Genomic DNA, 11589 nt, shown 5'->3' on the forward strand with positions numbered 1-11589 from the left:
TGCAAATGTTGGACAATGTAACATTTAGACCAGAGCTACCGTCCTGTAGGTTTACACTCCAACCCTAATCTAGCGCACCGGATTCTAATAATTAACTGGTTGATAAACTGAACCAGTGAAGTTACAACTGGGGTTGGAGTGAAAACCTACAGGAAGGTAGCTCTCCAGGAACAGGGTTGGAGAGCCCTGGTTTAGACCATTAAAATCACAAAAACAGTACCCAAACTGTATAGTTTTATGACAGCAACAAAGGCCTTGTTTGAGCCAGTCATCACCAACTGAGCCTATAACTGAGGGGGAAGATCTTCTTGTGAAGGTATTCAACAACCTCAGTCTTGTTCCAAAGCTTTTCAAATTCATAGTAAGGAATCTGCAAAAACAAAAATACTTCTATTAGTAACAGATGGAGCACTGAGAGCAAAAACAGAAGATCCAACTGAATACAGATATGCTCCTGACAGAGTAGATGCCTAGAGACAGAACACTAGCAAAGGGGCTGAAATCAGAATTTACAGCAGACAGAACCATAGAAATAGAATGGACAGAACACTCAAAATATACAGCAGATGAACACTTGCAACAAAGGGAGAACAGAACACTCAAAAGGTTGCAGAGTGAATTTCTGACCTGAACAACTTCATATCCCAGAAGCCTCAGGTGCCGCTGCTTGATGGCCTCTTTCCCTAGCAGCTGTCTTGTGTTCACAGTGAACCTCTTGTTGCCGTCAATGCAAACTGCTATCCTGCAAGTACACAACAAAAGTAACAGATCGTATGGGCATGAATTAAATAGCTATAGTACAACAATTTTATCACCTATGTTTATTAATTTCATGGCTTAAATGTCTATTGTTTATATACCTCTTGTAGATATCATCGATTTGACTGGCAGGCAATACATATCCTTCCTCATCAAGCTTTATTTCCACATCTGAAACGACAAGAAACAGAGGCCTGATTTCTTTGCACCTTTCATTTTCAGTATAGGTATAACCATAACATTGTCTGAAGCATTGAATTAAAGTTTACCTGTGTTGCATCTTACAATGTGCTGTACATTACCTAGTGTGTAGCAGTATGGAGTGAGGACTCTGGAAGCGAAGTAGGCGCGGGCCCCTAGTAGATCCACCAGTCCAATTTTCACATAGTTGTAAAGGTGTCCGTCCACTAGAGTCTCCAGAGAGCGACCAGGAGTTAGAAAAGACTTGACACGGTACTTAGGAAGGAGCCTTGGACCCTGGGGTTAAAACAGGGTGTTAAGGGTGAATCAGAGGATAGTGTGCTAGGATGGCAACACTGTAGTTGAAGTTGCAATGCTATCATAGACTGAACATTGATTTGTAATAACTCGTTAGCCTACCTCATAAAAAGGGCATTCAAGCTTCACAGTCATGTAGAGTTGGGTCAGTTGTGCCAGAACAATCCGGTCAACCCCTGAGCCTTGCTCTGGGACACACATAAATGTACAACTGATTAATCAAAGACTGTGCAATTGATTAACCAAAGAAACTGTGCCGATATAAGTATGGAGAGTAGTAAAATAAGCGTGAGCTAATTATTAAGGATGCATTACCTTGTAGTTGCTGGAGGAAGTAGCGGTTGAAGACCTTAGACACAAAGTTGACAGGAAACCGCTCTACCAGGATGCAGGAGTGCAGTAGGTTGAGGAGTGTCCGGGGCTGGAAGTGAGAGAAGCGTGCATGCAGGATGGCCTCCACCTTCCGGAACACCTCCCCGGCATTGGGCGGCAGGTAGCCCAGCTTCCCGAATGGCATGATCTGCCTGGCCACTTGGCTGGTGCTGTATTCGTCTGCCCGGTACACAAAGCTCTCCGCTACCGCGTCAAACACCGGCTGCGACAGGATGTTCCGACGCCCAAAGTACTGCATCACTTTGGTGACTGTCTCTGGATGGGACGTGAACGCCATCTTGGGCACGTGTCTCTCCATGGCCTCCACCAAGAAGTGGTCGCTGTGGCCAAAGTGCATGAGCGCCCCGAGCACTAGCCCCAGCTCCTCATCTCTGAAGTGGGGTACGTGCCTGACCGCCTGCTTACACAGGCTGATGACCAGTGGCATGGCCTGGGTCTGGTTCAGGACCACCAAGGCACTAAGCACCCTGCTGACAGCAGGGGGGTCCATACGAGAGGTGACTGACACAGCGTAGGCATGCATAGCGTTTAGGAGGTCCTGGTAGCGGCCGCCCTCCCCTACTCCAGCCTGCAGCAGTCCGTATACTGCAGTGAGTTCTACCAGGCTCCACTGACCCGGCTCCTGCCTCTGTACCTCCTCCATCAGCTGCTCCAACATCCCACAGCCCGGGCCCTCCAGGGCCAGCAGGGCCTGGCCCAGGGTGCACAGCTGGTCCACGCTCATCTGGCCCCTGTCCAGCCGCTCCTGGCTCTCCGACACCAGCCGCACCACCAGCATGCTCCAGGGGTCTAAGTAGAGGCGTGTGCAGGCCAGCAGAGCAGAAACCAGCCCGGCCTCCGTCAGACACCCAGAGTCCTGCTCCAGCTGGCAGCACAGGGCCCTGAGAGTGTCCTTCTCCAGCACTTTGGGGTCCTTCAGGGAAGTGCCGTCCTGCTCCATGTCAGCCACGCGGTGCAGGGCTTCCGCTGCCATGGTGTCAGACAAGATCTCCACTGTGCGGAGGAGTCTCAGCACCTGTCTGGAGGAAGAGCAGCTAACCAGGCGGTCATGGAAGGCCTTCTCCTCTGCATCAGTGGGCCGGTGCAGCTGACTCAGACGGAACCTGGGGACTGAGTCTTTGTGGAGGCTGACTGACCCAGTGGTGTAGAAAGGGTCCTTGGCAATGGTGGACAAAGTCATCCTACCACAGTCTGGCTGACTGAGTTTCCGACAGCCCTGCCTCTGGATACAGCGGTCAGCTGAGGTCCATAGACACGCCACACACAGGGGCTCCCCTACCGGAACACTCAGGAGTCTGGTGCGACTCAGCTCGCCTGGAGGACAGAGGTGTGCCCCTGTCTGCCTGAGCAGTTGAAGCCTCTGGATCACTTTTAAAGCCATGGCTCTGTTCCAGGACTCACCAGGCAGTTCTAACCTGTGTGAGCATAGGAGCAGATGGTTAGCTAAGCCTACAAAGTTCTGGTAACTCAGTTGACCTAATGGGCAGTTTCAGTTGAGAATATATCACTGCAGTAAGATGGATAGCAAGATGTTTTCCATGGAATGTCCCATTCATTTTGATGTTAGCTTGCTAGTTATGTAACCTTGGCTTGCTGGTGGTTATCAAACCAGCGACCGCACGCAGCATATGCTAACTACGCATACCACGACCTAGCCATACATTAAGAAAATCCATTCAAATGTCAAAAATCCATTCAAATGTCAGCATTTTGCGAACTAATGCAGTGCAATGTACGGGAAAACACAAAATGTCATTTTGCCCTTGTGTTAGTTAGCGGTCATGGCTAGAAGGGATACAGTGTCAAATTAACGTCAAAAGTTTATACTGTTTTGCATTTTAGCTAACCATAACCCCAAACATGTTCATAACCTTAACAATTATCCTTACCTGCTACGAAAAGGCAAATCTTACAAAAGCTGTATCCTTTCTAGTGAACACTTAAGCTAGCTACAAAGCGGAAGTTATATTATAGGCAACATAATAGCTAGCCTGTTAGCTAGTAGACGTGACAATGTGGTCCTCTGTAGCTCAGCTGGTAGAGCACGGCGCTTGTAATGCCAAGGTAGTGGGTTCGATCCCCGGGACCACCCATACACAAAAAAAATGTATGCACGCATGACTGTAAGTCGCTTTGGATAAAAGCGTCTGCTAAATGGCATATTATTATTATTATTACAACGAAGGCATTGAAATGATAAATTCCCTTACTTTATTAATAAACTAAACAGTTGGCAAGAAGAGTACTAGGTACACAGTTTACCTTTCGTGGAACAGGACGCACTGACAATTATTTTTGAAAAATCCACCCACTGGTCCAGCGTGGTTCCATAACGAAGGAAGGTGCTCATTCGTGATTGGCCCAGTTGTAAACCAATAGGGTGGGAAAATCTGTTTTACAAAGCCACTAGCGTGCACCATAATACATTTTTACATTTACATTTTAGCAGACGCTCTTATCCAGAGCGACTTACAGTTAGTGCATACATTTTTGTTGTTGTTGTGGGAATCGAACCCACAACCCTGGCGTTGCAAACGCCATGCTCTACATACCTCTAATACCATTTAATGTCAAATGTTACCACACTTTTACAGATTCTGTACGGAGAGTGTTAGTGACATTTCAGATTATTCAGTAAATCCTTGATGATTGACTAAAAGTATCTATATTGACTAAAAGTATCTATGGGGATAAGTACACTTTGAAAAAGTTAAACTGAACTGTGCATTCAAGGTGGATCCCCCTGATGTTTTGACCTACATTATTTTCGCAGAGGCAAAATCAGGTTGAGGTCAGACTACTCAGATCTCTAAATTAATGTGGTTTATTGCAGCTTTTGCATTGATATTCCTGAATATATATTTCCCCCATTGATTTGAACAGTATATAGGCATTTAAAACAAATCCTTTCATAGTCGCTGGTGCTCCATCTTTGACATACATGTCCACACACACTAGGTGGAATGGGTAATGTGGGGACATGACATAACAGCCTGTGTTGCACAGGAGACAGCAGAATAAGGGAACCATCAGCTTACTAGACAAATCCACATTCCGACAATGTAATGTTTATTTCAACAGTCAAATCATGATTTAAAACAGGGTCAAGAATGGAGAAAAATACAAGTTGAGAGTACTTTATTTAAAAAGTTTATATTTATTATCAAATGTAAAAATTCAGCTAGACCAGGCCATTTGAGTAACTTAGGCGCTTGCGTCAAGTTGCATTTTCTACCACTTTCACATCACAGACTAGTACATTGTTTTGGATATTCACAAATCACCAGCTCGCTACATTTCTCTAATACAGATGTGCAAATCTGGCAGTATTGAAATGGGAGCTCACAGGTGGGTCATTCCATGAAAAGAGTGCCTTTCACATCTCTTTGATATTTTGAGTGGAATTTGTGCACCAATATTGCATTTTTAAATTTCCATTTAATATATAACACATGGAGAATTCAATAAATCTGATGATTTTCAATATGAATAAAGACTTGCAAAAGTGCCAAGACTCAGTATTTTGACATGTCCCTTCAAACACACCAACTTTTTTTAACCCACTTAACCCCAAAATTTCACCAGCATTGTAATGCTCCATTTATTTTGTTGCTTTGACAGTCATTTCTGAAGATTTATTTCATGTGATTAGTGAATAATTTACACTTTTCCCTCATTTTAAAGGTCAACCCTGTTATGTGAACTCGTTTTAATATGGTGAAACCATTCCTCTTTAAATATTTTTTTCTAAAGAAACATTGAACAGCTAATAGTCAAATCAAACTGGAAAACTGAGCAGGTCGAGCATAACACGTCAACCCTATTACCCATAGAGACGCTATTAATGTTAACCATTTTAATTTGTGAAGCTTTCATTCAATTACCACTGCCTGTTGCACACAAGCTTCCACTCTCCATCACAAGGGGATTTATGGCTGATTTAAGATTAAATTGTCAACCCTGTTCCTTTGTCACGTACTATAGTAATGCTTATTTAACCTCAGGAGATGGGAAAACTAGTTTGTATGAAGATGAACATGTGCCTTTATAACAGAATGTTAGAAAAAAAATGTTTTATGCCAAGTTAGACTCCTCAAAAGGCATTGAATTAGTGGAATGACCCAGGTATGGTTGATAGCAGTGGTTTCGCTTGCTTAAAAAACATGGGTTTTATAGAGCCGAGACACGCAGCAAGATGGTCTAGCCGGTGGTAAAGGAGAAGAGGGGTCAGAGGGGGTGGAGAGAAACCATAATGACTGGCATGGCTGTGGTCTTAATCGTCCTTGTCCTTGGCTCCGTGTTTTAGGATGCGTGTGAACTCCACGTAGTTGAAGTTACTCTTTTTGTCAATGGGCGCCTCCCTGAAGAGCTCATCCACTTCCTCGTCTGTGAAGCGGTCGCCCATGGTGGTCAGCAGCTCTCTGAGGTATTCATCCTGGATGACACCTGAGGACAGACAGCGTGACAGACAGGTATGCGAAAATGCCCATGGGTACTTCCCCCAGGCGGGTATGCATGGGTTAGTTATGTTGAATCACACTCAACACATCCGCTGTTTCTAAAATGACCTGCGCTTGGCCAACACAAAAACACAACCTGAACGGATTTGAGCAAAGTTCACAGAAAGCATCTTTGTATTTACAATCCATTTAAGGAACATGTAGTACGCTCAAGGGTGGTATTTTGAAAGGAAGTTACGGGTAGCGATCCTTTCAAGGAAATAAAACAAAAACGTCCTGTGTGTATTTTTGTAAGCATGAATATTCCATATTGACCTGGTTTCATTATTATTTTTCAGCCTGAACCCCTGGGAGCTATGGCTTAACCCACAGGACCAACAGTTATTGAACAGCCCACACATTACCATCTCAGAAGCACTGAGGAAGCTAGTCCAGTCTACCCAGCTGAGTCATATCTTGAAAAGCAAACAACTCAGGAACTTTGTTCTCTACACAGCATGGATCTACACAGCCACCAACATGACATCATGCCCATTTCACTTAGGCTAATTCTCTAAAAACGTTTCCCCAAAGATGATCTTACCTGTGCCCTCTTCGTCGAAGCAGGCAAAAGCGTTTCTGATGACGTCCTCAGGGTCTGTACCGTTGAGCTTCTCTCCGAACATGGTGAGGAACATGGTGAAGTTGATAGGCCCAGGAGCTTCAGTCATCATAGCCTCCAGGTACTCATCAGACGGGTTCTTCCCTGAGAATGAATCACAGTGCCACATTAGAACAGATTGCAACTTCCTGTTACCAGTAACCTAGTTCTACAATAACATTGTCATAAATGGTTTCAATCATATAAAACAATGGGAACAGGGTGTAGGGAATGTTGATGGAAAAACACCTGCTCTTTATTAATGCATGACTGTTTCAATAGAATACCACTCCTAACACCAGCTGGAAGACACTCCCACCAAAATAATAATAAAAGACAACTGGGTGCTCTACCTCAATCTGTCAAACAATTGATCAAGAGAATCATTGAAGGGGGAGCTTAACAAACACACTCAAGAGATACCTGAGCCCCATACTACAAAATCAGGTTTGAGGAGTTAGCGAGGTAACTCCGGATAACCGGTAACACGAATGTGGCTCACCTTTTAGCCAGGTACATTTCTATGGCATCGAATCCTTTAGAACTAACCTGCTACGGGGCAGGCTAACTCACAGCTAACTCCATTTATCCTGAATGAGGTGTCTGAGCCACGAGTTAAGGACCAATGACATCAGATACCCTCCCTCTCACCAAGATTGTGTTATCATCCCCTTCATTTAAGGAAGACGAATGATTAAAAATAATTTTATTAATCAAATGTTGTAAAAGATACCCATCACATTACACATTAGAGCATTTGCTTTCCAAACTGTACATTTCACACGATTGTATTTTGAAATTTTGCGAAAGGTAAACTTACAGCTGCAACCAACCATAGACAGCAGTTCCCATTCAAGTCAAGACTGGCAGCCAGTGTACCCATGAGTTTAACAGTCAAATTGCCAGGGTTAGAGGTTTCAAAACCCTTCTATGGATTATATGTCTATGGCCACAATGCAACAAGACAGCATTTCTAAAACCCCATTTCACACCATAGCCTGCTGAATTTGCAAACTAACTTTTTTCATTTAGAGCGACAGTTTGGCGTTCGACTAGCCATGTGACAAGCCTGCTAGAGTTAGCGGCAGGCGGACAAGCAATATCCACCTTCGTAGTACAGATGATGCCTGACCTGGAATGTGAAGCTAAGTGCCTCTGTTTCACATTGAGTGAAATAAACAAAGTCCAAGAGAAAACAATGAACTGATTTCAGATCAGCAGAGGGGGTTTTAGGGACTAGCTAAGATACTCACCCAGTGAGGCCAGCATGTCGTGCAGATCCTCCTTGTCGACAAACCCGTCACGGTTCTGGTCGATCATGTTGAAGGCCTCCTTGAACTCCTGGATCTGAGACTGGTCAAACATAGCGAACACATTGCTGGTAGCACGCTGGGGGCGCTTCTTGGTGGTCTTTCCCTTTGCCCTTTTGCTCGACATTTTGGCTGTTGTGTGTGTTTACCTGCAAGGGTAAAAAGAGCATATTCCTGAAGTCAGCAGCACCAAATTTGTAATATCCCAAATGACTTTACTACTTCAAATCAGACTTAGAAATAGTGTTCGGATGTCAATGAAGCTCAATTCCAGGGACAATCAAATGTTATGATACTTAAGGGGCTATGGAAAACAAATTGAGAGCAGCAGGTACACTGACTCATGCAATTACCCAAAATAAGATTTGACCAGTTATGCCCAGCTTTCCTTGGCTATGGGCTACTCTTATTCAGACTGTGGCAAATATTCCCCCGAGAGGTGTCCTCACTGCACTATAAATGGAAATGTTCTACTGCTGTGAAGGTTGTTCTAGTTCCCATTACACAGGACAGGAAAAACTGATGTGAAAGAACGAAAAAAAATCTCTTTTCAGGCAAGTTCAACAACCTCAATATGCCTCCCTACCTAGCTAGTAATAGATGGAGTCAGTGGTCCACACCATTGACTCACTATTATGGCAACAGCACAGGGCAGGATAAGACCGGTTTAGTGATCTCATTTGATGTTGTGCAATAATACTAGGTGACTGAATTCAGACTGAAGTTCAATCAGAGACATACTAGCTAACGTTAACTGTATAAAAGTAGTGGTTGAGTGCAAGTACGATAAACTAGCTACAAACCCCCATTGAAATTCCATACCTTGAGAAATAATGTAGTTTTTTTTTTTTTAAGCCACCTTTTTGTTAGCGATAGGCCTACGTCATAAATGGACAAAGGGGCCTATAAAACAGATTAATCTAGCTAATAGCTATTACTACTTGCGTTGATAGTAGCATCGTAGAAATTAACATGCAGCACAAATATCAATTTACATAAATGCGGAATGGTTATGAGTAAGAAGTTAAAGAGACAGCTGACGTTAGCGACATTGAGGAGACGACAAAAAAATTACGAATGCCAGGATGCTCGCTAGCTTAGCTAGGTAGTTACTGTACTTTGTTTTGGCACATCTCATAATATGCAGCTATCTAGCGTAGTGATGCAACTTAAAACAATTTCAATTTGCTAGTTAGAACAACATTTTATTTCTCTCCGTTCTGGAAATACTGTAATCTTGGCAGCTAACAAGCCGACTGCTAGTTTATTTAGCTAGCCTGCTAACTCCGCTAGCTAAGGCTAAATCAGCCAGCAAACAAATACTTTCATATGAAAACGATTGTAGAGTAGACATATCAAGCTGGACAGTAGACAGTTCAATAGTAGCATGGAACTGGCAAGTGAAATAACACTTCTACGTTCAAATAAGCAAACATTAGACCTAGCTACCTGATTTCGAGAAGCTGGATAGTCAGTTAGCCCGTGCTGCTCTCTCTCTCTCTCTCAACCACCGCCCTAACTTCCTTAAATGTTTCCGCACTGGCAATACAGACCAAACTAACTTCGTGAAATGGGGAGGGATTTAGAATTTCAAAATCATTTTTATTTCATTTCAACAAAAAATGTTTTACCCTATAGTAAAACAATTATACATTTAGATATTTCGTTCAAGTTCTTTGCTTTGACTATACATAACTTGATGTAATGCTTATAAATCTGTTCAGTTTTACATTGGTATACCCTCCATTGGAGTTAATGGGGTTTCCTCAAAACACTCCCTTGCTACATATACATTCTTGAGATATGCCCAAATACGGAGAAAATAAATGCATCTTCCTGTGCCTTATCATGAGTAAGATAACAGCGCGTTGGTGACACACTTTTTAACATAGTAAACTCTGATTTCCTCAATTTAACAAAACATATAGAGTGAACAGTTGGTTCCTCTTTGCTGCTTGGAGAGACGGTTAATGCTGGAGATCCAAAGCAAGAAAGCCCTATGGAACCCATGATGACTCACTGGTTAAAATGGGCCACAGCAGTAACCTAATGGGGTTCTCAGTGACCACACGCTCCTCAAAGGGAACAAGAGAAGGGGTTTAACAATGTAGAGCCCCACCCCCTTGTCATAGGCCAAAGGAAGAGTAAACATAAATAATGATCCCTATTAGTGCTATTTTACCATTCATTCGTTTGGTTGTTCAATATATGAGCAATTGCTATAGTTTACAACTATGGTCCAATAACCATCTGCTTAATGTAAAGGTGTGCATTCTGCCTGTTCCCAAGAGAAGTGGAATTATTCTTAGTCTGTTGAACCATATAAAACTATTTTTACTATAGAGTCAACAGATTGGAACCAGAGCAATGTATTTATCTAAACATATACTCAACCCTGCACCTTAGAGGCTCCTGCCTATGTACATAGACATGGAACACTGGTCACTTTATTAATGGAACACTGGTCACTTGAATAATGTTTACATACTGTTTTACCCACTTCATATGTATACACTGTAGTCTAGTCAAGGCTCATCCTATATAACTACTGCTGTACATATACTATTATATATTATGTATTATTCAGATATACTACATATTCTATCCATATACTGTCCATAATGTCTATACATCCCATCATATACAGTGCATTCGGAAAGTATTCAGACCCCTTGACTTTTTCCACATTTTGTTATGTTACAGCCTTATTCTAAAATTGATAAAATTACATTTTCCCTCATCAATCTACACACAATACCCCATAATGCCAAAGCAAAAACACATTTTTAGAAATGTTTGCACATTTATAAAAAATAAATAAACGGAAATACCTTATTTACATAGGTATTCAGATCCTTTGCTATGAGACTCGAAATTGAGCTCAGGTGCATCCTGTTTCCATTGACCATCCTTGAGATGTTTCTACAACTTGATTGGAGTCCACCTGTGGTAAATTCAATTGATTGGATATGATTTGGAAAGGTACACACCTGTCTATATAAGGTCCCACAGTTGACAGCACATGTTAGAGCAAAACCCAAGCCATGAGGTCGAAGGAATTGTCCGTAGAGCTCCAAGACAGGATTGTGTTGAGGCACAGATCTGGGGAAGTGTAAAAAAAGATTCCTGCAATATTGAAGGTCCCCAAGAACTCAGTGGCCGCCATCATTCTTAAATGGAAGAACTTTGGAACCACTAAGACGCTTCCTAGAGCTAGGGAGGTGACCAAGAACCCGATGGTCACTCTGACAGAGCTCCAGTGGTCCTCTGTGGAGATGGGAAAACCTTCCAGAAGGACAACCATCTCTGCAGCACTCCACCAATCAGGCCTTTATGGTAGAGTGGCCAGACGCAAGCCACTCCTCAGTAAAAGGCACATGACAGCCCGCTTGGAGTTTGCCAAAAGGCACCTGAAGGACTCTCAGACCATGAGAAACAAGATTCTCTGAATTTGCTTTTCTTTCGAAAACAAGGACATTTCTAAGTGACACCAAACTTTTGAACGGTAGTGTATATACTCCAGACTCCG

The 11589-nt window shown here is 42.9% G+C and overlaps 2 protein-coding genes across 3 annotated transcripts; both read right to left on the minus strand.

The window, feature by feature from the left end:
• Window positions 1-115: 115 nt before the first annotated feature.
• On the minus strand, window positions 116-4143 carry LOC121569887 (FAST kinase domain-containing protein 3, mitochondrial-like). 2 transcript variants are annotated; one of them, XM_041881178.2, is made up of 7 exons: window positions 3913-4143; window positions 1573-3065; window positions 1360-1445; window positions 1062-1236; window positions 861-930; window positions 628-742; window positions 116-370 (listed from the first exon to the last, which is right to left on the minus strand). In XM_041881178.2, exons 1-7 carry the CDS (start codon window positions 4068-4070, stop codon window positions 272-274), a joined length of 2196 nt encoding a protein of 731 aa, XP_041737112.2. In that variant the 5' UTR covers window positions 4071-4143; the 3' UTR covers window positions 116-271. The 2 variants fall into 2 exon arrangements, with proteins under 2 accessions (XP_041737112.2, XP_041737113.1); XM_041881179.2 differs by lacking the exon at window positions 3913-4143 and adding an exon at window positions 3540-3712.
• A 628-nt stretch (window positions 4144-4771) lies between these two features.
• LOC121569889 (myosin regulatory light polypeptide 9) lies at window positions 4772-9595 on the minus strand. Its single transcript, XM_041881181.2, has 4 exons — window positions 9510-9595; window positions 8004-8209; window positions 6694-6855; window positions 4772-6096 (listed from the first exon to the last, which is right to left on the minus strand). The coding sequence occupies exons 2-4, from the start codon at window positions 8185-8187 to the stop codon at window positions 5924-5926; spliced, it is 519 nt and encodes a 172-aa protein (XP_041737115.1). The 5' UTR covers window positions 8188-8209; window positions 9510-9595; the 3' UTR covers window positions 4772-5923.
• Between the last annotated feature and the right edge of the window lie 1994 nt (window positions 9596-11589).

This window comes from Coregonus clupeaformis, chromosome 7 (genome assembly GCF_020615455.1).
Source record: "Coregonus clupeaformis isolate EN_2021a chromosome 7, ASM2061545v1, whole genome shotgun sequence".
In the NCBI taxonomy this organism is placed as follows: domain Eukaryota; kingdom Metazoa; phylum Chordata; class Actinopteri; order Salmoniformes; family Salmonidae; genus Coregonus; species Coregonus clupeaformis.

Coding starts and splice junctions, on each gene's coding strand:
- LOC121569889 (XM_041881181.2), bottom strand. CDS start 8,187: ATGTCGAGCAAAAGGGCAAAGGGAAAGACCACCAAGAAGCGCCCCCAG. Junction 6,856..8,003: donor CGACATGCTGGCCTCACTGG/GTGAGTATCTTA, acceptor ATTCATTCTCAG/GGAAGAACCCGTCTGATGAG. Junction 6,097..6,693: donor CTTCGACGAAGAGGGCACAG/GTAAGATCATCT, acceptor GTCTGTCCTCAG/GTGTCATCCAGGATGAATAC.
- LOC121569887 (XM_041881178.2), bottom strand. CDS start 4,070: ATGGTGCACGCTAGTGGCTTTGTAAAACAGATTTTCCCACCCTATTGG. Junction 931..1,061: donor TCCATACTGCTACACACTAG/GTAATGTACAGC, acceptor TTGTCGTTTCAG/ATGTGGAAATAAAGCTTGAT. Junction 743..860: donor ATCGATGATATCTACAAGAG/GTATATAAACAA, acceptor GTGTACTTGCAG/GATAGCAGTTTGCATTGACG.